General features: G+C 35.4%; 1 protein-coding gene across 1 annotated transcript in view; it reads left to right on the forward strand.

The window, feature by feature from the left end:
- The window catches only part of CTTNBP2 (cortactin binding protein 2), an 80635-nt gene that overhangs the window by 46538 nt on the left and 7438 nt on the right, over nt 1-26659 (forward strand). The window contains 14 exon segments of the mRNA XM_040062461.1: nt 3874-3973; nt 6402-6552; nt 7639-7893; nt 10989-11106; nt 13434-13700; nt 15004-15099; nt 15523-15602; nt 16692-16778; nt 16862-16961; nt 18660-18812; nt 19089-19276; nt 21601-21779; nt 25144-25349; nt 25578-25763. Of these exon segments, the coding sequence (XP_039918395.1) occupies nt 3874-3973; nt 6402-6552; nt 7639-7893; nt 10989-11106; nt 13434-13700; nt 15004-15099; nt 15523-15602; nt 16692-16778; nt 16862-16961; nt 18660-18812; nt 19089-19276; nt 21601-21779; nt 25144-25349; nt 25578-25763 (2166 nt within the window).

Here is a 26659-nt window from a genome sequence, read left to right on the forward strand (position 1 = left end):
AAGCAAATGATTTTCAGTTACCATTACTGAGCAGCTCCTACTGACAGCAAAGGCAATTTTGTTCTTCATTTTATTGTCAAAATTTCAAATAAGGAAGACACTTGACAGAATTGTGAGAACACAATAATAAAAACAAGCAAGTGCATAGGCACCCTGTAATTGTTCAGTGTGGGGTTTTTTGGGTTTTTTTTTGTGTTTGTTTTTTTTTTTTTTTTTGTTTTTGTTTTTGTTTTTTTTTTTGAGATAAATCTGTATTATAGAGGTTGTAGGTTGATCTTCTGTTTATAGTTGGCAGGATGTGAAAAATACTTTATTGTACAAATCATCACATTTCAGCAACTAAATGGATTGTATGAACCCTGAATGAGATAATCACACAGCAGCAATGTCTCCTTAATAAATTGTATGAAAATTGAAAGTTTTAGATTTATAAAATTTTTTGAAGAAATATTTTTGTTCTTCATTATATATAATCCTTTTTCATTACTTGTAGTTTGTTCTCAGGTGAATGGATATATGTAGCAATTCAAAGTGGAGATTTTTAAAAACAAGTTTACTTAAATTATGTGGACTTAAGAAAGGATGTATAGAAATATAAAAATCTTCTTAAAAGTCCTTTCTAATACCTCTTCTTAACTAACCATGTGGAAAGAAATTATATCATTTAAGGATAAAAGAATTTATAATTCAGATTTTTCAATGTGTTGTGTTGTCAGTGGTAAGTTTCTGTTGTTTTTGGTTTTTTTTTTCCGTAGAATCATACAATCACTTAGGTTGGAAAAGACCCTTAAGATCATAAGTCTAACCATAAGAGTTAACACAAGCCTACGCTTGTCATGGTGGGTGATCACACCATGATTTAATTTATTGAGAATATTTTTAAAGTGGACTTAGTGACTAAATGTATTTTGACATTTCTAAGTCAACTAACCAGACTTTCCTATTTCTCCTGGAGAAGATTTCACCAAAAGAAAAGGGTAACTTTAGAATTAAAGCAAGCATAATGAGTACCTCCCTTCAGAAACACCAAGTTTTGGAGATTCTGGGAAAAGAGGAAAGTGAATGATCCCCACACATTTTCAGTGAAGATGTACAGTATTTGAGATGTGTAGGTAGCTAGGGCGTGTTAGAGCACATTGTAACCAGCATGGTGGCAGCAGCTGTTATATGCTCTTAGCCCATTCTGTAGAAAAAAATTAGTTACACAATAAAAGAGGACTGAAATATTCTGTCCTAATCTATCCTAATTTCAAAATGTACAGCTTTCCTGTTTGGAAACAGTTGCCTTTTGAGAGCTGTAGCAGAGGGCTTTTCCAGCACATGAAGTTAATAGCAGATGTTTTGTTTCCAAAGCATTAGTGACACACGCTGTCCCTAATTCTGTAGGCTTGAGAGAAATTCACCCTAAAAATACAGACTTCCTCACTTTCTTTGTACTTGAATGGACGTGAGGAAACTGCTAATTTCATGATCTAACCACTAGATTGAGATAACTGAACAAGTTGTCTTGTCAGGCTGTCTTGTTTTTACCGTTAGCAAAGAAGGAACCACTTCAGGTCTGTTGTGCACTTAATGACAGTAGTTCTCTTAGCTAATAGATCTGCATAGCTGTATGATGTTGCAAATCATCCTCTGCCGCAAAGAGGTGGAGAAGGACGGAATGAAACTGTAAGAGTTCTTGAATCTGAGGGATGTGGATAAAATAATATCCTTTGGACTCAGCTATGCACTAATCATATGCATTTATGGTGTAACTGATTCTCTTCTATCCTGAGTACTTGGAGGCTGTGGCACCCTGATTGATAGGAAAAATCTGGAATGATGTGGGAAGTAGAAAGGAGTGAGGTGCAGAGACATACAGCTACATGGAGTCAGCTTTATCAAGCCACCGGATGTATCTGCATGATGCTTGCCAACACTTGAAGAACTAACTACCCAGCTGTGATGGAGAGCAGTAAAATCTCCAGGTGTTTGTCTTAATTTGCTTCCATGTTTTGCTTTTGCTATGACCAAAACTTTTAACTTAGTGGCACCAATGTCTGTCTAGTGCCTGCCTTTCCACCCAGTACTCCCCTCTGCTGATTACTTTGGCAGACCAGAGTGAACTGGAATAGATGAGCCTGGACTGACCCAAATTACCCTTCTCCAAATCCCCATAAAAAGTCCATCCAGAAGACCCAGGCTTCTTGGAGATAATTGCTATTTGACTTGATATGCCGCCAGAACAGGTCATGTAGAGCTTACTAGCTCACGTGTTCTGCCTTATGCAAGTAGCTGTATTTCCTCATGGTCACACTTATCCCTAAGAATAAAAAGCTGTTTTCAGAAGCAATATTTTCACAGAGATAAGCTTCATCAGAAACAGTATTTATACAGACATAACCTACCACCTGAATGATCTGCCAGTCAATAAGTGTGAATTAAGTATGCCTTTTTAGACAGGTAGTCTTGTTTCTGTGTGTTCATGGCTTTTGCATGGCTAACATACGCTTTGTGAGCAAACAGCAGAGTATTCTAGCCAAATACTTGAAACTTCTAGATGAATTTTTTTTTTTCAACATCCCTCATAAACTTCAGAAGTATTTTAGAATGTGAAGCAGGAATCCATATTTTCAAGTTAATCATTTAATATAGGACCGCGATTGACAATGGAAAGAAGAAAAAAAAATAGGTCATTCTAGCAGAGTATTTTTGTGTTAAAAAGTGAAAGAAAATATAATTTTATTTTAAATGGTGCTATCTTACAGTTGGAAGATAAGTTTCTTAACTAATTGTTAAGTTAGTTAACAGAGAGCTTCTTTATGACTTAAAAAAATTACAGGTCAAGTCCTGGTAACTTACCGTGACAACCAACATTACAACAAAAAATAATTTCACTTCACTTACTTCAAAATAAAAGAATCCTAATTTACAAAATAATAACTTAGAGTGTTTTAAAATCTTGTTTCTTAATGTTAAATTGTTTATTCAGTCAACTCCACAACATCTGTATTAGTATTTGCAAAAATTGTAACAGGAGTAAATACACTGAAGAATGGTTTAGACTAGTCAGATTTTTAAGTAGTTCTTAATACATTTTTCTGATATCCATGTAGTTCTGAATATATGTTTGGTTCTGATATCTAAACTTCATTAGCAAAACTTGGCTTCAGGATTTTACTGAGTGCTGGAACAGCATGCATTAAGCTTGCTCAGAAATCAGGTCAGGAGTTTGTAATTGGGGTTGTGGCTGAGCTTATTTTCCAAGTAGTAGTTTCAGTTACAAAAGGCTTGTTTTATTTTGTTCTGAAGCCAATTTCAAGAATGAAGAACAGATCAACTGTTTTCTTCAAAGTTAATTGCATCAAATGATATTCCAATTTGTGGATGAAAAGCAGTCTAATCACTATGTAATTAATTATCTTAAATTAGCTGTAGGGATGATGGAATCAGGCCGGTGTTATTTTTAGCATGTGTTTTTGGAAACATATGAATGGGAATGGTTTGGGGAGGTTTGAGTTTGTCAGCTTATTTTATTTGTCATTGCAATCACAAGTCAAAATGTCCTAAAATAAGACTGACCAATGTGTTGCTTGAGGTCTGTGTGGCTTGTGAACATCTCCCCTGTGGCTGTCATATTTGTCATGACTGCCAGTAGGTAGTGATGCCCTTAGGGACTCCTGGATAAGTCAGATTCCCCACTTGGGAAGTAAAATAGCTGATAGTGTGTGAGTTGCCTGCAAACTTCTTCCTGAGCTTTTATTTCAGTCCCCTAAGGTGTGATGTATAATCTGAAAGAATGGCTCATTGTTGCCCCTTGAGCAGACTTCAGCCTCTGGTAGTTTTAACTGCTTGATCTTGTTGACTCATTCTATGGTTTTGCTCCATTTATAGATTGTGTGAGATTGCTGCTGGCTGCAGAAGCACAAGTTGACGCTGCTGATAAAAATGGCTTTACACCCTTGTGTTCAGCAGTTGCTCAGAGACATGTCAAGTAAGTGAAGCCTTTAAGATTTTGCCTGTCAGCTGTTACTCAGTTTTATATTTTCTTTACATTATATGCATCTACATTACATTATTGTTGCATTCTTACGTATAGATGTATTTAACTATAATTTATTGAATGCATCTACTTAAATTCATATTCTTATGTCATTCTGATTTTAAGATTTTCTATTTGTTTTGTTTCTAATTTCAGCTCTTAAGGTTGCTGAGCATGTGTTCTTAGCAATTACAATGAGGTACTGGTCTACATGGGCATCATACCTCTGAATTTCTTAATTTTCTTTGAGTTATCAGCCATAGTATAGGATTAACAGGAAAAGGAAGAAGGAAATTATTTTTGCACTGATTTTTTTCAAGCATAAAAAACTTTGAATATTGTATTCAGAAGCAAAACATCTGAGTTTTCTCCTGAGTGATATATAATCAAATACCTTATACAAGAAAACAAAGTTTTTTGAAGATTTAAGTTTTTTTGTATCAGTAACTTTGAAAAACAGAAAATTATGTACAATTCAAATAATATTACTGGCAAATTTTTCAAAATGTCATTAGAATAATTTATGTCAGAGAATCATAGGAAATAGAACTGGAGGGTGGAAGCAACTATTAAATAACCATTTCCAGAGCATCCTTTTCCAGAGAAAATTATTTTACAAATTCAAAAGGCTTTAAACAGTTACCGAGAATTCTTATTGCAGAATTTAACTTTGTTTTACATATATTTCCTGTTTTTTTAATCTTTCTGATTCTTTTCATGTTTATATTTTGTTATTTTTAAGGATTTTACTCTGATGCAGTAGCACATAGGAATCAGCCTTGAGTGTTACACTATGATAGGCCCTGAACCAACAGTGAGGAAGAGTGGCATTTCTCTTCTTCTCACAGTCTTCCATAGGTGTACACAAATCTTCAGAGATCCTTGCCACTTCTTAGAGATTTCAAGTTCATCAACTAATTTTTAAATGGAAGTCTTACTCCAGCGGTAGCAGATGCCCACTAGGTGTTTTGAGCATAGAAATATGTGTCTAGTTAAGTGTTTCAATGTTTTGTATAAAATCTGTAAAAAATATGTGTGGCTTGGCAAGACAAACCCAAAACACACTCTTCATATTCTCTCACTAAAATAAATATCTTAACACCTTTTTTAAATAGGAAGTCATTTATTTCACTGACTTAACCTCACGACACTTTGCTATGTATCATCTGCTGTGTTGTGATATTGCAGACTATATTCTTTTTGCTGTAGAGTTACTTATGTAATGTGGTATCTCTAAAGACATTTTTTGCTTTCACTTTTTTAGATACTGAACATGAACTGAATTGTGAAATTGAGCATGGAATGACAGGGCTAGCCAAAAATGTCAGAGAGACTACAAATGGTTCAGGCTGTTTGATTTGTTGATCGCTTCAAAGTTCAGGCACAGAATAAAAGAATCTGTAATAGGTAGAGTTTGGGGCAACAGTACTGTCTGTCTGCTAATGTGGGGTTAATGACAGCACTAAACTGCTGTCAGTTGCACAGTAAGTGTCTGTCATAGACTTGCTAACCAGTCCCCTGTGACATCTTCATTAACCTTATTCCTGAGCCAAGACAATACTGTTTTGACCTTAGTTATGTAGTCAGAAAAAAAAAATCTAGTTTTTTGAGGCTGGTCCAGTAATATCACCAGATCAAAAACTGGTTTTAGGAGAAACTAAGATTTTTGCAAGTCTTGAGTGTTGAAAAGCTAGGTTGGGGAAGGGAAAGGTATCCAACCCTGGCACAAAAACTGGGGAAAAAAATTGACCTACTGCTACAGGGTTGTGAGAGAGTACAGGAGCTTGGATCTGAATGCCAGCCCCAAGTGAATTGCTCTTCAGCACTCCACCTAATCTGCCATCCTCCATAACCCAGTAGCTGCTAGCAATACACCTGAGCCATCCTTCTGGAGTAGCCCCAGTTCAGGGATCTGAACGGTAGGTACTGCCACAGCTGTTTTGCTGCCACCACCAGGTTACTTACCTACATGAGTGTCCCTTTTGCTGAAAAAGCTAGTCCTAGTCCTTCATTTATTTTTTTCCCTTTTCTTTTTAATTCTATTTTAAATATCAGTAGTCAGAAATGTTTCTTTTTTTGCTCAGCTGAATGTTTTTCTTAAGCAGTTGTCATCAAGTTTTTATCAGACATGGGAAATTCAGTGTTTTACACTCACAATTTTTAAATGCAGCTACAGAAGTTTAAGATTTACATGTTTAAAGTAGCCTGTCTTTATACCTATGTATAAAATGTACTTTGCAGTTGCGTATATGGGTTGATCACAGGTAGATCTGTATCTGTAAAATCAATACTGTACTTAAAATATTTAAATGTCATAACCTGTAAAGAGGTGTTGGATGTCTAACATAAGCCAATTTTATTGCTTTATTGTTTGCTGTAGATGTGCAGAATTATTAATTATGTATCAGGCTGATATTAACCATGCTGCTGAGAGAGGACAAACACCTTTGTACCTGGCCTGTAAAAATGGAAATAATGATTGTATTAAACTATTGTTGGACGGTGGAGTGGATCGAACAGTAAAAACCACTGTAAGTTAAAATAGTTTGGAAAATTACAGTACCTTTTATAATACTCAACATTGACATTAAAATATTTATTTAAACTTTTCTTTGAAGCTGGAATAAACCGTATAATTTGAAATTAGGATTTTGTTATCTTTATCATACTTTCTGGGCTTTTTAAACTGTATATTGTCTGAAATCTCCTAAATGATGTGACTTTCATACCATTTTACATATTTCAGATTCCATTGGTAATTTGCTGCAACTTTTCTCCACCACTGAATTTTTTAAATGAAATTTTTCTGGTTTGGCTTATTTTTAAGGTGGAGAAGTGGAGATAGGGATTTTGCTTCCAGTTTTTATGTTAGAAAAACTACCAAAACTTTCTTGCCAGTACTGTAGATTCTCATATATCACAAATGGCAGAATATGGCCAAAAATAGTTGTATCTAGAGGAGAAGGGGAGGAGGACTGTCTCAAAATCAGTGCCTACATATTGCCTTTTTCAGGTGCTTTTCTAAAGTTTTTTTATGATTCTGATGTCAGTAGATTCTTATGACAATGAATGTAGGTTACAGGCTATTCCAAAATACAGCACAAGGAGTAGAAGCTTCACAGAACATTCTACTCCTCCTGCAATTATTACACTAAATTTTTTATCATTCATTTATTTTGCAACTGGAAAGTAAATATATTTGACTTCAAATGAGAGAAAGTTGTGATACAAAACTGTGAAACTGACTAATAAATGGATGAATGCAGCATGAAACAATATTGATAGTTGGAGTAATTTTTGTTTGATGTACGGGAAGGAAGCAGTTTACTAACAGCATGTAAGACCTGTATCACTTAGACTCTTCTAAAAATTTTGAAGATTTACCTGTTGGACCGTCCTTGGAGAAAGCTGTAAAATTTTTTTCTGTTACATTTTTTTCTTCTACCCAAAACACATACAAGCAACTCTGTTTTCCCAAAGGATTATTATGTCACTCTTGCTTATCTTCTTGATTTCCAGACAGAGCCTTCCATTCACATTCTTTGCTGATATAAGTCTGCAAACATTTTTCTATGTGTTTGGTGGCAGTGTGCTTTTTGATTTTGTTTTTTTTTTAGGATGGCTGGTCTCCAATTCACGCAGCAGTGGATTCTGGTAATGTCGAAAGTCTTAAGCTCCTTATGTACTATGGAGAGCCAAACAATGGGAACTGCTTGATGGATGCAGAGCCTAATTTAGACTACTTTGATTTGGAGAAGAGAGAAGATGGCTATAGCAGTAGAGTAAAGCCTGTTGTTTCTGCAGATCTCATCAACCATGCTGACAAAGAGGGTTGGACTGCTGCCCATATAGCAGCATCAAAAGGATTTAAGGTTAGTCTGTGTGAACAAGTTATAGTAAACTGATAGAATTTAGGCAAAATAAATACTTTTCTTTTATCTTTGATGAATTACAACTTAGAGGTGAAGTGTAAGTTTGTTATCTAGTTTATAGACCAACTTGATTTAACAGACCGAGGTAGACCTCCAGTGGACAATTTGTCCCAAAATCTAGGTGTCAGATGGAGTGAATTATCATATTTAAATGTCTGCCTCTTATGGGACATTGATAAAAAGAGGACACTTGATATTTTCAAAGTTAAGGTGAGATGAATCCCACCCTGAATGCCAATCCGTTGAATGTCATGTGCTTTTAGATATTAGATGGACATAATTTCTAGTTACAGGTAGGAATGAGTTCACTATGAACAATTTTTCCTCTGTAAAGGAGAGGAGAAGAAATTTGAGAACCTGATTTGTTCAAATATACATTGTTTAATTTATTATTTTGGGCAGCCTTTTAGCAGGCAATCAACAATTTTTATGAGGTTGGGATAACTGATGACCTGACAGATCCTACTGATGACAAACAGGAAGATTTCTGGAAATTTAATATTACTTCTTGACATCAGGAGCTATATACTTCTAACACTGACAGTTTAAAGGACTTCTTTTTATATGGTAGCTGTTAGTCAGATCTCACTGTAAAATTTTTACCTGGGAAGAATGTAGAGGGTGCTAAACTCAGAAGAGAGAATTTAAGAAAATACAGTCCAAGACTTCAGAAATCAGCTAATGTTTACATGCCTAGTTCAATATCTGTCATCATGTTTGCTTTTTTCCCTGATAAATTTATGTTCAAAATAGTTATGTTCAAAATAGACACAGATTTAAGATTAAGTTCAAGTTTCAGTTTTTTAGGGACAGCCACTACTTACTCAGCATTTTGCATTACGCAGTCAGTGTCCCATTACCAATGTCTGTTAGGCAGGTGCAGACTCACTGCAGTTTCCACTCATGCAAATTTAGATGGAATTTAAGGTATTTGCTACAGTCTGCAAATACCTAAATAGTGTGCACTATGTTGGTTCTTTCTGCAATAATATCCTAAGGAACTTTGAATTCAGGTTTCATTTGCTGTCTAAAACTGCTTTGATTAAGTGATCTCTCTGAAAGTTCTGACACTGGAAGTCTTCATGTAGGTCATTCATGAATAACTCAAGGGTTTGAGTTTCTAAGTACGTTCCAAGTCAATTGTTTAATAAGATCTCCATTAGGGAGTGAGGGGAGTGTCTTTAGGTAATGAAGGCAATATAGAGCTGGCAATCAGATTCCTGGTTTTGATGGTTCTGAAATACTATAAAATTGTATTTAATTTAATGCATTTATTGACTTGAGATATGTTTGGGATATTTAAAGGAAAAAAAGCTTAATAGCCATCTCCAAGTGTTGTTAACAGTTTGACTTAATTCTCTAATCCATTATGTATGCTGCATGTCATTCATTCCAGTGCATGATAGCTGCATATAAGCAGTGCTAACTCTTCCATCCTCTTGTTTTGACGTAGGTAGGGGACATTCTTTACAGTTTAATTCTGCTAGGACTTCTTAGCTGTTATTTCATAGGCAGCAGATATCACAAAAATCCTCATTTTACTAAGGAAATAAGCTGATTTTCTTTGTTCTGTCCCACTTCTTCCTGCTTTACTTCCCATTTTCAGCCTCACAGTTCAGTCCTCAGCCTTCAGCTATTCTGCTGTTCAGTGCTCCTATTTGAGATGTAGTGGTAACAAACTAACCTGGCAGGAAAATATGTGCTTTTTTCTGCTTGATATCCTTCTGGCAAGCTTAGTGAGCTAATCATTTTTTTTAAGTACTTAGAGGTGCTGTAACTACAGCCTGGTAAAATTTCACCTCACTAGCAGATAGACCTTGAATGACTGCTGTATGACTGCTCAGGGTGTCAGATACACTGACAAAAGTTTCTGTAAAACAGCCACAAAATAGGTAACACTATGTCAACCTGCAACTGTTCCGCATCAAAATACTGAATTAGCTGCTTCTCTGTGTTTATAAGGTTTGATTTCTCTTCTGTGGTTAACCCCAGAAATTATCAATACAGTATTCACTAGTATAATTTCTGTTGGATTTTTTTTTTTTATGATATGGATGTGTCTTTTAAAGCATATCTGAAATGGCAAAGCTTCCATGAAGGTCGCCTGTATTGTTGCAGAATGATAGTCATTAGAAACAAGGACTTGATCCTTTTTTCTGATGGCTGATCAATTAATTTGAATGTAGTTTTATGAGAACTCTTCTATCCCACACTAATTTGGGAGGATCTATATAGTGAATTTTTTTTCATGTTACAGCATGATTCTACCAATCCAAATTTATATGCTAATAGCTTGTTTCTAATTTCAGTGAATTTTCTTTTTTTTGAGCATGTGACATTTTTTAGAGGGCATCATGTTGTTGGCATCCACAAGATGTTTGTTTGTGCTCTGACTTAGTAAAAATACATTTTTATATCACTGCGTTCTTACGATGCTTACAGAATTTCAGGTTTCTGCTTGCAGAAATTCTGCCAATGAAGAAGCTTGCAAGGTGATTTTAAAATGATTCTTTTTTTGTGTCCCACTCAGGTGTCAGTCATGATGAAAACTCCTACTTGGTGAATTACAAAGTGAAAACTGTTTTTATAGATTGCTACCTAAATAGATTAATTTATTAGTCTGTATTAAGCTTTAGAACTGCTTATTTAGTGTTACTTGAACATTGAGGCCAGGATCTTCAAACCAGGTTAACAGCTGGGTTTCTGTCTCCTTATCAAACCTAAACTAGTGGTCAGATGTAAGAATTTCTTAATTCAGTGAATCAGCACTTGATGCTTAGAGATTGTAGAACCCTGACTCTGTGAGTTCTGCTTTTTTTATAGTCATTATTTGAGACTTTCAAGTCTGCTATAAAATATTTTTACTCCTGGCTTTCAGCGCTGTGAGAAACATCATTTTATCGACAGGAACTCTGTAGTTGACTGTCTTTGGAAATGCATGGGTAAGAATTTTAATTAGGAGTCTAACTGCATATTAGTACAATGCTTTAGTGCAGCAAATGGACAAGAAAATAATATAGTTCCTACCTTTGCAGAACTGTCTAGAAATCCTTTGTAGCCATGGTGGACTAGAGGCTGAGAGAAAAGATAAATGTAATCGAACATTGCATGATGTTGCTACTGATGATTGCAAACATCTCCTAGAAAACTTAAGTAAGTAAATGCTATCAGCACTACATAAAAATGTTTTTAGTAAAGAACTTGTGGGGCAAAAATGAGAAATATGAAAAGGGAAGTTGTCACTTTTTTTCGCACCGCAATATTAAATTACTTTGTTCTAGCAAGTTTCTATTCTCCAAAATTTGGAAAAGTATATGATAAAATTTTGTTGGAGGTTATTTAATTTCTCATGTCTTTATTTCTAATCCATTCAAAAAGATGGTACATAATGTACATTTGCAAATATCCATACTCTCTTAAAATTTCTGAATTTAATATTAGTAATTACTTTTTCAAAAGCTATTGCCCTCCTCTTATCTTTTCTTCAAATTCTTGCAGAAATAGTCAGTGGTGGGTAGTTGTCAGATTTCCTCAGGCTATGATCATCTAGTCATATCTGATTTTCTTTTTAGATCATAGTTTATTTTGTCACTTGTTTGTCAGTGAGGGGATTGTTTGATTCTTCAAATATGCCTTAGAGACAACATCAAAGAACTTCTTGTTTCCAGCATCAGTAACTTCTGTAAGAAGATTGCTCTTCTGTTGAAACCTGTCATCATTTTCCTTCTCTAAGTTTTCTCAAAATTCAGTAGAGCAGGCTCATCTGTGTATTTCTTGAGACGGAACTTCATCTTCTCACTAGTTTTGTGCATTTTATATCACTGTATAAATCTAAATATAGCTATATCGATATATATACAGAGAAAGATACCCATATTTCTCTGTATGGTTAGAATTATGGCATTTGTAGATTTGTATGCTCTATTTTTTCACTTGTTTTTTGTGATTGTCTTGTGGGATATAGGGATGTGTGTAGTTAAGTTCATTGATTATCAAGACATTAAGGAAGTTTTCTGTCTGCGGCTTCTGATTTTCCTCTTCAGCTATTTTAAATCCCAGTTCTTAGCATTTTACTGCAGGTTCAGAGGGGAACACAGCTCACATTCTAATAGGCACTCCTCCATGGTCATCTTCTTTATTGGACTGAAGCAAATTTCTGATGGCTGAATCTGTGGCCTGTTAAATTAATGCTTGCATTATTTCCATCAGTCTCAGTACCCTGTGTCTCTGGTCATGCTTGTCAGGAATCCAGCGGCTTTTATTGGGTCAGAACCTTTGGCCTCCCCTCCTCTTCTTCTGTACACATTAAGCCAAGACTGCGTTTTTGGGTAAGGGGTCTATGTACCCTTCCTCACACTCCAGTAAGGTTTCCACTGTAGGACAGGAGGATGTGCTCCAGCAGATCTGAAAGGCTGGGGGCCAGGACTGCCAGCTGTGCCTTAGAGGTCACGTGTATTGAAGTTTAGGCATATTCTGTACCTCTGTCCTAGGGGCCTGTTTCCTTGTGGAGAACCCTACTCTTTATAGTCTGTGCTCATTTCCCTGAAGCCTTCAGAAGGGCAAGCCTTCAATGCATTTCTCACAATTCCACATCTGAAGGATGGCTCTGAGTAATCTTTTCCCTGTGATAGGCTCGTGGGTTTAAATCAAAGCTTTTCTGACATCAGGAAAATTTCATTGGTTTGTATCAGCTGAAGATCTGGCTTTTGGACACAAAAGGGGAACAGAGATCATGTTGCAAGACTTAATGATAAGCTGATAATGGGTTGTTTTTTATAATGTGCTTTTTTACTTTGAGATACAATTTCTGAAAGGAATTGTTTGGCATGAAAATTAGAAGTTTTCTTTTCATTTTTAGTCATCTAAATGATCTCCAGAGACTACTGCTAATGTTGAGTTGCATTCCAAAGAGCAAGATTTAAAATACTTCATAGTTTCTAGAATGTGCATGTAAATTTCATTTTTTAATGTTTTGTCAATTTATTTTATAGCAAATCAAGTATACCCTTTCAACTGCATTTTCTGTCTTAGCTTTTTATTTAAAGTTGTTTGGCTCAGCTGTGTTTTCCACTTGTGCACTAGTGCCAGAAAATTATTTTCTACATAGATAATAAAAAAATGTGCACAAACAGAATGAACTGAAAAGTTAAAACATTGCCTACCATCTGTCTTAATTTCTAAGTAATTAGTCAATAAAGAGGAAATATAAGATAAAGTAAATTTTGTCTTGTTTCATCTTATGTAAGCATAATTATATTATATATATTATATATATATGATAATTAATTTTTTGTAAAAAATGATAGATACCTTGGTATTTCCATCACTGCTCTGATTTTGTGGTGGTGATCTGTGCTGTTCTTTGCCATTTGCTTCTTTGTAGCTTTCCTTTGTAATATTAGATGATACTGGTTTATAATCGATTATTTTAAATTGAGTTTTACAGTTTTTCTCATGGTTGGTGTTTTGTTTTTCAACAGATGCTCTTAATGTACCTGTAAGGATTTCAGTCAGTGGCATTGAACCAGTCCATTGTGGTACAGAGGAATTTGATACAATATGTGCTTTAAATATCCGCAAGCAGACGTCATGGGATGATTTTTCAAAAGCAGTGAGTCAGGCAGTGACAAACCATTTCCAAGCAATCACTTCTGATGGATGGAGGAGCCTAGAAGATCTGTCATTTAATAGTGCTGCAGAATCCAACATTGGCCTCAGTGCAAGCAGCATATTTTCTGTCAAACTAGGTATAAATACTGGTGTTAATGAAAGAAGCAAAACTTGGGGGTGTTCTCGAATTTGTGAAATCCTCTAAGTAAGATAAAAATATATTTGAATTACTGCATCTTTTAAAGCTTAAACTAAGAAAGACTAATACTAGATATGAAAATTTAAACAGTGATGGCGTGAAAGCATTCCTTACTTTTAGCTGTGTATATGTCACAATTAATTACGCACTTTAATATAATCTTGGGGATCATGTTAATTCATCTTTTAATACTTTCAGTACTCCAGAGGAGAAATCAGTATCTCAGGTGAAACTAACCCTGATTGCTGTGTGCAGTTTTGGATGCCACAATATAAAAAAAGGCAACTGAGGGGTGTCCAGAGGAGAGACATGAGCATGGTGAAGGACCTTGAGGGGAAGCCATATGAGGAGTGGTTGAGGTCAGCCTGGAGAAGAGGAGATTGGGGGGAGATCCCATTGCAGTTACAACTTTCTAGTGAGGGAAGGAGGAAGGGCAGACACTGATTTCTTCTCAGAAATGACTAGTGGTAAGACTTGAGAGAATGGCCTGAAGTTGCATCATGGAGGTTTAGGTTGGATATTAGAAAAACGTTTTTCACCCAGAGCGTGTTTGAGCACTGGAACAGGCTTCGCAGGGACATGGTCACAGCACCAGCCTGACAGAGTTCAAGAAGTATGTGGAAAATGCTCACAGGCTCGTGGTGTGACTCTTGGGATGTCCCGTGCAGAGCCAGGACTTTGATGATCATTGCAAGTCCCTTCTAACTCAGGATATTCTGTGCTTCTACAAAAACAATTCAAAGCCTGCATTGCTTCTTTACAGTACATCCAGAATATACAGTAAATACAGACTGTAAATCACTGGCATAGGTAAACAGAACTGCTGTTTAACATAACTTCACTTAGCAAGGTACAAAAAATTAGGAGAAACTGGCCAAAATGTGGTGGACATAGTAACAGTTCTATAGGTTTCTGAAAATCCTTGTACTTCATCTTAAATCTCCTTCCTTCCTCCACCTTCCCATCAGCAAAACTGAACCCTAGGTCACATTAAACTGGGCAAATTATTCTATTTTACTATGTTTTAAGTGTAGAGATAAAAAGACTATTAACTGCAGTCATTATCAAATAATAGTACATCTCATACATGGGATTTAGTACATCTAATACATGGGACTGGTTTGTTTATCAAAATTGTCAGTGTGTGCACATAATCTTTGTAAGCAAGCGAATATGCTTGAGTGTTGGACACTTTATATACCTACAAGGAATATCTCTCTCTTATTTTTTCTTTTTAACAGGAAACATTCCATGGTCAACAGGTCAGATTTTTTCCCAGCCACCATGGGACTTTTTGAAGAACAATAGAGCTGAGCATATCACAGTGTTTTTGTTTGGTAATTTTCAAGTCATACTTTTTCAGTTTTGAATATTTAGACACTTCATATGAAATACTTAATTTGAGGGTCATTTGCTACTGGTTTTGTTCACCAGTGTTGCTTGATTCTCAGAGACATCATATCCATTTAATTGTTTAACTAGATTTTAAAGTATCTACAACATTTAGAAAATATGCTGGCACATAAAAGTCTTTACTGTCTTTTTCCACCATATATTAGTATATATATATTGCTTATGTCATGGATACCCATTAATCTAAGGTGCTGGATAATGCTTTTCATTTATTCAGCATTTTAATTTGCGTAACCTGTAATTTTAAAAGGTCTCTGTAGAATACTCTGTATGAAAATCAAATGTGTCAGTCATACATGCATGTGAAGGAGAGATTTACCAAAATTATTTGTATGTCTCATTTTAAGGACCTCAAGAAGGCTGTTTAAACAGCGTGACTTATGCATCCATGATCCATCTTCAGACACTTCAGAATTATCTCCGCCTGGTCAGTAATAAACTAGCTTCTCTCTGCATGCTAATTGTTTGTCAAAATACCTCTGTAATAGTGTTGACTAAAATCAGATCTTTTTGCTCTGTGAAAGAACATCAAGACTTCTAAAAAAATGAGATGAAAGCTATTTTAAATAAAGTTCCCTCTAAATTTACCCTTAACTTTATTTTTGTGAGGGCATTAATTCTCTTCTTTAAATACCTTCTATCTGATTAACTGAACTGCATAAAAATCTATTAAAAGCTCTCTGATATCTAAGTGCTTTCCAAAGTTATTTTATTCCACTTTTTGAGGAGAAAGTAAATTAGAATAACATTCATGTAAGTAATTATTCGAGACTAGAATTTTACTACTAGCTTATGTAGAAATCTCCTGTAACACAGTTTAATACCTCAAAATACAAGGATAGTTGAATAATATGAGATAATTTTCATAGATAATTTCTTTTAACATTGCATCAAAACAGAATTAGTTTAGAACCTGCTTTATTTCTGCTGGCTCCTTGGATAGTATTTTATGTTGTCGGGAGAACATATCACAGGTTTCTGCTGTATTCAGCCATACTGCACAGAGATGTAAGTGTATTCCCTTGCTGACATTTTAGAGGTAAAATAAAATTAAGATTAAAAAAAATTTTGTTCTGCCATACTGATAACAAGATCCCATCTCTACTGCAAATAAAGTCCTCAGTCTTAACCCTGAACTTAGCAGTGACTTAAACTGATGACTTTGGCATCATTCTGATGTATTTTCATTCAAGATCAAGAAAATATTTGTGATTACTAAATCTATTCTTCCCAGATGAGTGTTTTAAATTTTGAAGTCTGTTTTAACAAAATACCTTGCTATGTAGTTTTACAAGTTTGGATATAAATTTATCAATATATTTCCAAGACCCTGTATGCCAATATTGTCTACTTTGAAACGAGTATAGTAAGGATTATCAACTCCAGTAGTGCAAACCAAAGAATTTTGTCTTTTAGGTGTTGATTGTGTCATCTAGGTTAAAAAAAATAAATCCAAGTCTGAACTTCCAAGAACAATTTATTTATTAAATAAATATTTATATTTATCTGTCTGTAGGTTGAACAGTACCGTAATGTCATTTTCCACGGTCCAGAAGGAAGTTTGCAAGATTATATAGCATATCAGATAGCGGCCTGCATGAAGGTATTTGCACAAACATATCAAGTAAATTATTCCATAAACCAGACTTTTCACTATTTCATCAAATATATAAATTTTCAACACAGCAAAAGCAAGTGGCTGCAGGATCTACGTGTGAGATTGTTAAAGTTGAAGTGGATGCTGGTTTCTCCAAGGAGCAACTTGCAGAACTGTTCATCAGTAATGGTAAGATTATTTCAGGCAAATTAATTTTGGTGATTTGTAGGAAAGTTTTTAATGGTGCAAAGTAAAGAAATACATGAAACCATTTTGCATAGTGGTTGGCATATTTTAATGGAATCCATAGTTTTTCAGGTGCTTGGGGCCAAATACACGAGTCTAAACTGAGGGAGAGCTGAACATGACAGAGCTCCCAGTAAGGAACTCTGTCAAAATTCATGCCATTTAAGTAAAATTAGTAGTTTTAAATATTTATTTCTATCTCATTCTTTTTTCCCTTTGTTTGTGATCCTTTCAAAGTTGATTGCTTTGGTTCAGATCTACTGTATCAGAACTGAAGGTGTACTGTGTGCGCTCATGAACAAAAGCAGAGCCATCCTATCAGGTTGTACAATGCTGCGCAGTGCTCTGTTCTGTTTGTTCTTGTACTGCCTGGTGTAACTTCAGTCTGGCAGCTTTTTCTCTAAGGAAATCCCCGTCACAGTTCTCAGTATAGCTTGTGCCAGTGATTATTCCCACATGTCACTTTCAGTGCCATCACGTTGGTGGGAGAGAAGAGACCATTTAGTCAGAAGTCAGCCAGGTTTTGGTGCTCAGCCTGGAGGCAAGAATGTTACTCGTGGTTTCGTTTGTTTACTGGCCACTGTATCTTAGGAAAGCTGCTTCTTTTGGGTGCTTTATTCTGTGTCAGCAACACAGTCTTTTTAATAGTCTGGTTTTGCATTTTGGCTTGGTGCTGTTGGTTGAGTCTCTCATTTTACTGCCAGCTTTTTTCCCCTCTGTTCTGCTGCACCTCCTTTCCTAAGAGAGCATTCCTTCTCTAAATGAATCCGTCAGACACAGAGAGGGTACCTGTCCTCCCTCTTCTCAAGCTGTAGCCTCTTAATAAAACAGGGCAGTTTTATTACAGGCCTTATTACAAGTCAGTTTCCTTAATGACCATTGTTAGTACCACCTTCAAAAGGTTGTGAAACAATGCAGGGCACAATATAGTCAAGATGAGTTTTGTTTTATATATGTACTACAGAAGCATTCACCTGGGATTTAGTGTTGCAACAACACTTGCAAAGCTGCGTCTTTTTTAAGCAATAGGATGGTAAAATCAGGAAAATTCAAGGAAAATACTTAAAATGTTAAAAAAATATATAGATGTCATTTTAATGCCTATTAGGTTCAGGTTCTACTGGGTTTGCCTCATACTAGAAATGATTATTTGAGTGATTCTTAAAGATATTGAAGAGAAGATTGCCTACTTCTCATAGAAGTTTGCTACTGTCTCACAGAATGATGAAGTTTCTTACAGGCATGGACTATTCTTGAACATGGTATAAAGAGTAGGTGTTAAAAGTTTAAGTTGTAGTACAGCAAATGAAAAAAATGTTTAAAGACATCTTTGCTATCTTTTCTGTTGTATTTATATTCAGTGTACTGAATTTTTTCCTATCTATGAAGATCTTATTATAGCCATTTCAGGAATTCATTTTAATCATGGCTTTCAATTTTTTTCTTAATACACAATATTATATTCTTTCTATTTTTTGATTTTGTGCTTTTAATTTTAAACTTATTATGCAGTCTGTCTGCTCCTGTAAACAAGTTAAAAAGGAAAAAAAAAATCCTTTGTTGCACTAGTAGCAGTATTCTGTATATATAAATAGAAGTAAATTTTCGTAAGTATAGATTAATGGGATTTTTCTATTTCAGCTTGTCTGATCCCAGTGAAACAGCCTCCTGTAAACAAGACAACAATTGTGATTTTGGAAAATCTGGAGAGAGCTTCTTTATCTGAATTACTTGGAGATTTTCTAGCATCTCTTGAGAATCGGAGTTCAGAAAATCCCTGCACTATTCAAAGAGGTATTTAAAGAACTCGGGTTGCAGAAATGTTTTTACTGCAGTAGTTTTATTGTAATATATGACAAGCAGGGAACAGGAGAAAGATGTAATTTGTTCAGTTTTTATATTTTATTGTAAACAGTTGTCCTTAACAAAGATAGCATGTATTTTTTAGCTAATTCATGATGTTTTGTGGGTTGTTTTTCCTTTCTAATTATGACACTGCTTCTTGCTTTTGTATGAAATCATGTCAAGCCTTTGAAAATTTCAGTTAAGAGTTTTATGGTTCCTTTTTAGCCAATGGAGTTTCTGGTGCTTTTTACTTTCATGAGAACTGCTTTTTACTGGGGACCATCGCTAAGTGCCATCTTCATGGCTCTGACCTGCTGGTTCAGCAGCATTTCCGCTGGGTTCAACTTAGATGGGATGGGGAGCCAATGCGAGGCTTGCTTCAGAGGATTTTAAGGAGAAAAGTAATAAACAAGGTAAGAACTCAAATCAGCTTCAACAGTTACTGAAGGATTCATTTCTGGGAAGATACAGGCTGTGTATCTGGAAATGTTGTGCTTGGCCTCACAGAAAGTTGTGCAGCCATTGCTAATTGGCATAAACCCTTAGTTGGTTGCAAATAGTGATACTGCGGCTACTTGCTTGTCCGCTGCAGGAAACATCCTTCAGTAATTTTCAACTTCTTTCATTCTCCTGAAATTGGTAGTAAAAATCAGTTCAACAAACCTGTGGCCTCTTTTTCAATGAGTTTATTCTCAGTATCTAAAATAAGATAACCATATATGTGTTTTGTCTTAAGTTTTAAGCAGAAGAATATTTTCCATGGTTTTCAGATCAAAAGAGGGGCAAATTTTATAATTAGAAAAGTCGTTTTGAGCTAATAGGTCTGCTGAAGCTGGAAAAAAGTCCAAAAGAGAATAAAGATGGGAAGTCTGTTTTAATGTTAATAAATAAACAAAGATGGGAAATTAAAAGAAAGATGTAGGCAAAAGAAGAATTGTGGATTTTGGAAAGTTATTTGGAATACCATTTGAGTGTGATAGCAGCTATAACCAACAATCAGGCACTGTTAGACATTGGCAGAGAGAGTTTAATCAAAACAGCTGCAGAGGAAAATAATCTTGGCAGCAGTTTTGAACAGGCTTAAAAAGGGAGATTGTGCTAGGAATAGAGAAAACTGCCAGTAATAAAGAGTCCTGCTATAGGACAACAGACCTACTGTCAGTTTTGAGTGTTCAGTTGGATGTGTCTTGGTTATCCTTGGGGATGTCATCTCCTGTACCCTTTGCCACAGTTCTCATCTATAAAGGCTTACTGATTCAAAGAGATCCTGAAGAGGAAATGTATGATAATTGAACATTTCAGCCAGGATAATGAGGAAATTTAGAAACATTCCTAGGTATTCTTTAATTGCAAGAACTAGAGTACAGAATAGGAAAAAAGAATCATGGGAAATTTATGAAACTCTTAATAGACTACTTTTCTTTGATTATTTTTTTTAAGTTATGACTTGTTTAAAGACAAAGGCTGCATCAGACTTACTCTGCCAAACTGATTTCACTACAAGAACTTGCAGCATCACATAACAGATGTCATTTTCAGGCTATTTTTGGGGGGCTTGAAAGAAATCCTTAGTCAAACAGGTTAGAATTTGACAATGTAGTAGGCTTCTACCTCTGGCTGAAGTTGAACAGAATTTGGGCAGTAGTCTCATTAAGTTGAATTTCTCTTGAGCATATATGCAGATAGTGTCCATTTGGAGAAGAAAGCCATGTGTCTTCCTGTATCTTTCCTAATTAAATATTGAAATGCCCAGTGTGGTAGCACATTTTTTGAAATACATGCATGTGCCATGTGTAAACTCTCATGCCAGTTGGTACGGGACTTAAAACAGCGGTTTGCAAAATCAAAAATAGAAGAAAGATTCATCTGTTGTAAAACTAAAGCAAAGTGGAAGCACGTTTATTGTTAGATCCACAGGCTATTTCAAAGATCATTGCTCTGTATTATGTTACCTTATTTGTGCTGTAATATTCATGTGTTCGGATGAAAAGCTCTTTTCCCATTAGTTTGAACCATTAGGTTATATGGGAACAGCTTAAATGTTTTTCTACTTTAAGTTCACCTATAGACTCTATCAAGAAGCTCTGGCTTCAGTGCTGTCAGTTACTATCCCTGGTGCAACTTTTAGTGCTTCCTTTAATTTAAACTGTTGGAGAGGATAATCCTAGAATTAGGATGAAGACTGTAATTTGAAGTCAGAAGAAACAGGAGATTTTTCTGGCACTAAATAATTTGCCCTTAACAAGGCATACTAAAAACACAAGTCTAAGAGGAAGACATCTTTCTTTCACTGCTACTACGTCTAAAATCAATATGGAAATCCACTGGGCATATGTCTGGATCAGATATTCCTGTTCAGTGTGATTGGGCATTTTTTCATATGCCTTATTTGTATCATATACATTGTATTGTATATGGTAGGTGTCTCTTGTAATCCTAATCTTAAACACTAGAAAATCCACAGCAGCCAAAATTTCTGCCTCAGTTTCCCACAAGAAAGTAAAGGCATGTCAGTTTATTGATGAGGATATATCTTTTGAAGTGTAGTTGGGAGAATAAGGTTTAATACAGCAGGATGTCAATATATTCTATAAAAAGGTTTGACCTGGTTTTGACTGTTCCTGACCTTTTAATAGCAACACATGCAATAAAAAAATCCCCAAGCCTTCCTGGGGTTTCCAGGAAAGTGTTTGCAGCTCTGGTCTTATGCCATGTCAAACATCTTTTTTCCCTGCAGTTCAGAGGCAAAGTTCCACCTCCATGTGATCCTGTGTGCAAGATCATAGACTGGATTCTTGCTGTTTGGCACCAGCTGAACTCTTGCTTGTCTCGTCTAGGAGCACCTGAAGCACTTATGGGGCCAAAGCATTTCTTCTCATGTCCCGTGGTTCCAGGTCACAGCCAAGCAACAGTCAAGTAAGATTTCTGTTTCCTGTTTGATGCTGTTCAGTGCCAACTAGATACCTACCACAAATATGGTAGTTGTGTTCCTCCCCAAACCCAGCTGACTCACCAACCTTAAAAAAGCATTTTAATTGAAATTGTTGAAAGTTTTAAACTTCTGTTGGCTATTTAATTACTAGAGGGGCAATTCTGAGGGACACAAGTGGGATATGGGTGTCTAATACTGCACCAAAGTCAAGTCTTCTTGTGATCTTTCATTTATTTTCTGACAAGAGGTTAAAAGATTCAAGAAAAGCTGGTAAACTCTCCTTTTGAAGTTGTATATAAAGGAAGTTTGGAGAATGATTTCTCACTCTTTTAAATATGTGGTATAATTTTAAAACATGTGTACAGTTTAGAGATATATTATCTTAGTAAGTAGGGCAGGTATATATGCTTAGTTACATATATGTCTGGTTGGCCAGTAACATAAAAACATATTTTAAAATTGTGGAGATTTTGGCTTTTCTCACCTACAACAGCATAAACATCTGATCACATTCCAACTCCAAATGCTAGCAAATGATAAAAGAAATAGTTATAGAATTTTAAATTATATTAATTTCACACTAAGATGTTGTTTAGCTGTATCAGAAAGGTAATGATCCTCTAATTAAGGTTCAAACTTACTCAGAATTCAAAGTATAACACTGTTTTCTGAAGATGTGACATAACTTCTCACTAGTCAGGTGACCACTTCTGTTCTTTCTCTGACCTGTTTTCTCTTGTACTAGTTTCTACTGACCCTTCCTCCAGGAGCCTTTGCTTAACACGTGAGGGGCCTTTGCTTAGCACATGCAGAGGCTGTCTCATTTCATGTTCTGTCTGCAGATCTTGTTGCAATTTGCTTGTTTATTTTCCTTTTTATTGTCTAAAAGTACAGATTGTATACTAATCTTCAGAGTAATTACTGAAGTCTAAATGTGGATGTAACATCAACTTGAAATTTTATGGGTTCTGGGAAATAAAAAAAGCATGCCATGCATCTGTCTCCTGTCTTCCTCTTGAATAATCTCTGATAGAATTTAATAATTTATTTATTGAGGTGGCATTAATAGAGGACAGAAAAACTATTCTTTAGATATCTTAGTTATACATTTCTGAGTCTGGATTTCTTCTCAGTGTAATTCTGACTGGTTTCACAATGCTTTATTTTGAGTACAGCCCTAAAATATTCTTTATTGTGGCCATATGCCATCTGATTTCTCATTTTAATATAGTTTTTGTCCACTAATAAACAATTAAAAAGCACAGCTCCAGTGAGCTCTTACTGGACACTTTCAGTTTAGCAGCATGATGGCTAACAGTGTGGTCATGTAATAAATAGCTTTTAATTATCAGCTCACTGGTTGCTGTTATTTCAATCTAATTAACCATTCCTTTCCTCTTGCCCCTCCTCTCCACTGTGCTGTTCTGCTGCTTTTTGCATTTTGTAAAGGTTCTCTGAGTCAGTCCAATTCATTAGGACAGTTGTCTCCAAATTGGGTTCACTCTGGGCTCAGTGTTAGTGTGAGACAAGAGGCAGAGGCAGCAGCAGGAGAGGCAAAGAGAACGTGTGACAGGAAATTGTTTCCTGCTGTGCATTTCATGCAGCGTCACCTGTTTTGGTGAGTAGAGTGAATAAATGAAGAAAATTTTAACTACATTTTTTCTTGGTTTAGGTTTAGGGACCTGAAGGTGATGTTCCAACAGGAACAACTTTCACTTTGCAGCCCTTTTTGAGGGACAGAGATGTGTTATACCTTTCCTAAGTATCAGCTCTAACGAAGAATGAGGGACTTGATCAAGATGAGCACAAACTTAAAACTGAATTGAAATGTCAGGTTGGAATTTTGTTTAGAGAGCATGCCCATCTGTTGTTAAGTGTTAGACTAGAATGGCCTCAATTAATTTTATCTTTGCGGTGTTCATTTCTGACCACTTATATTCGTAGTATTGCAAAATGTTAAAAGCTTACATCGGGAGAAATTGAAAAGACAAAGTTCTTTATGACTAAAATACAAGCAATTGTTTATCTTGGTAGCTTAGCTAACAGAAGCAGACTGTAACTACATAGAATAATATCTACAACATTATGCTAAGGAATCTTCAAGGTCCTTCAAGGACCATCTGCACACATGTTTTACATTGTATTGTAACAACTGTACTAATTATTTTTCTAAGTAATGTTACTTTAACAAGCTTATAAAAGCACTTTGAACATTTACATATCATAAAAGCTCAATCTTATGCTTCACAACTGACCAAAAATATATCTTTCAAATAATTCATGCATGCTAACTTTAAAAAAAGTGGGAAAAAAAACTCCCAGTCATCATAATATTTTAGGTAATAGAGTTGCTTTGGTGTATCAATGTATTGAGCAAAATTGTCCATTTAAGTCAAAAAGACATTTTAGCCTTCATGTTTTCTGAATGGATTTCTGCAAAGCTGAACACAGCATGATAGCCTATAATTTCTTACAGACCTTTAATATAAACTATCTGACTCAATCTTACTATCTTCTTCCTGTAAGAGGGTATAAGAATAAACAAAAAGAGTTGGAATTGATCTAAAAAAGATTGTGTGTCTGTTGTAGATGTGAGCTGAGCCCCAAGTCTGAAATTTCTAGCCTTTATCCCCAGAGAACTCCTAAGTTATAAGAAACAGCATTTATTTTTCCATAGCATAAAGTTTTCACTTCTTTGCTAATATGACATAATGCTTCTCTCTTAGAAAAGCAAAAGTCCCATCCCAGAAGACCCATGTCCCTTTTAATCAATTTTTTTAATCAAAATGAGACCCAGTCTCTAAAGCAGACAATCTGGAATATCCACGGCATCCTGGAAACACAGTTCACCATAGATCAAATACACAAAAGAGGAGGAAGAGCAAGGCAGCTGTATGAATAGAAGTGTTTGGAAATGGAAGAATACTGGAAGGGGTACAACCATAAGTGAATAAATACCTCCTTTTTCCATGCTGGCAGCAAACAGACTAGGAATTAACACCTGCAAGCATGGAAATTTCTCCATGCACTTTTAAAATAAAATTTTTTTGTATATACATGAACACACCTTTCTGGGACTTTTTTTTAGCCTTAAAATAAAAAGATATTTTATAGTTCTTATCTGAAGGAGGAAAATCATCAGGTGCTAAGTTTGTCAAGGCAAGCTAAAGAAATTTAGATCAAATAGTTTAATATAAAACAAACAAGTAAATCCTTCCTTAAATAAAATCAGTCCCCCTCTGAAATGGGGTGCTTCTTTAAAATGCAAAATCTGATATGTTACCAGAGTATAAAATCACGGGTTTTGATAATTGTTTTTGAAGTTAAAGCATTGGTTTTGTACCACAGGTGGATGTCCAAGCTATGGAATGCTGTGATAGCTCCCAGAGTACAAGAAGCCATACTCTCCAGAGCCTCTGTGAAAAGACCATCTGTACCAGGACAAGCAATAGACAAAAAAAATCCTAGCCAAGGGCAACAGGCTGTTGTTAAAGCTGCTCTCAGTATCTTGCTAAATAAAGCTGTTTTGCATGGCTGTCCTCTACCCAGACCAGGTAACAGTGAACTGTCTGAAATCCAAGTAGTTGTATGTTGCTGAACTGGGGCTTTTAACTGCTTCCTTCTGTTTTTAAAATTTCCACAAAACAAAACCGTAGTGCTGAAGGGAGGTGGTGGGGTTAAAAGTATTTACAGTCATTAAACTGAGTAGTTGTATAAGGTACTTCAAGAAGAACCATTTGTAACAACAAGTTCTTCTTAACACTTTTTTACTTTTGTTTCAGAGCTAGATAATTATATAGCAGATTTTAAGGGAGGAAATTTTCCTTTATCTGTGGCTTCGAGCTACAAAAATTGTGGTAAGAAAAGAGGTGAGAATGCTTCTTGGAGAAAAGTGAGCACAAGTCCTCGAAAAAAGTCAGGCCATTTGTCCTCCCCATCATGGAATAAGCAGGAGACAAATACTGAAGGTAAATAAAGGTTTTTATTTTCAGTTCTGAAAGTTGGGGGGGGGTGGGGATGTTAAACTGTGTAGATGCAAATCAAATGTTTCTCCTACATCATGAATGAAAATTTTTCAATTAAATGACGCTTAAATTTATGTTCACCAATAGAACACTGTTTATTTTTTCCCCCAAAAATTATTTCTTTGTGACTGTGAGGCGTGCTAACTAAGTTTGATTGTTCTAATGGCCTTTCTTTTCTCTGATAATGAGGCAGCCATTGGCTCAGATGGTGGAATTGTAAGCAGTGGTTCCACCTCTGATTGTATGGAATGATACTATATCAGTCTCCTCTTCAATACCACATGAGAGGAAGCTTCATTACTTTATTGGTACTCCTTAGATTTGTTCCAAATTTACAGTATACATACTTTTTTGAATTTCTTTACACTTACTTTATAACTTCACTAGAATAATTGCTACCAAGTGAATCCAGGTAAAAATAAATTAACACATTCCTCCACAGATCATGCATCCCTTGTTTGGTCTTATTAGAAAAAATGAGTAGAATAATCTAGAAGCTCTGCAGTGGAAGAATGAGATCTTTGGTTTTAAATTGAAGATTTCAATTTGATTTTCACTTTAATTGCAAAAAATAAGTGTTAAGAATTTTGTGTAGTCACAGATACTGTAAGATTTTCAATCATCTTCAGTATTTTGCTTAATATGACTGGGTTTGTGCATGTGTATATGTGTATATGTGTATGTGGAAGTTGTATTAGTGGCTAACACTTTCAAAATTCTTTTCACCCCAAGATGATAAGTCATATCATATCATCATATCATATCATGTCATCATATTATATCATATCATACATATATGTCATATATGTAATTTATTACACAGAGATAATGTATGGATA

This window comes from Hirundo rustica, chromosome 4 (genome assembly GCF_015227805.2).
Source record: "Hirundo rustica isolate bHirRus1 chromosome 4, bHirRus1.pri.v3, whole genome shotgun sequence".
NCBI classification, from domain to species: domain Eukaryota; kingdom Metazoa; phylum Chordata; class Aves; order Passeriformes; family Hirundinidae; genus Hirundo; species Hirundo rustica.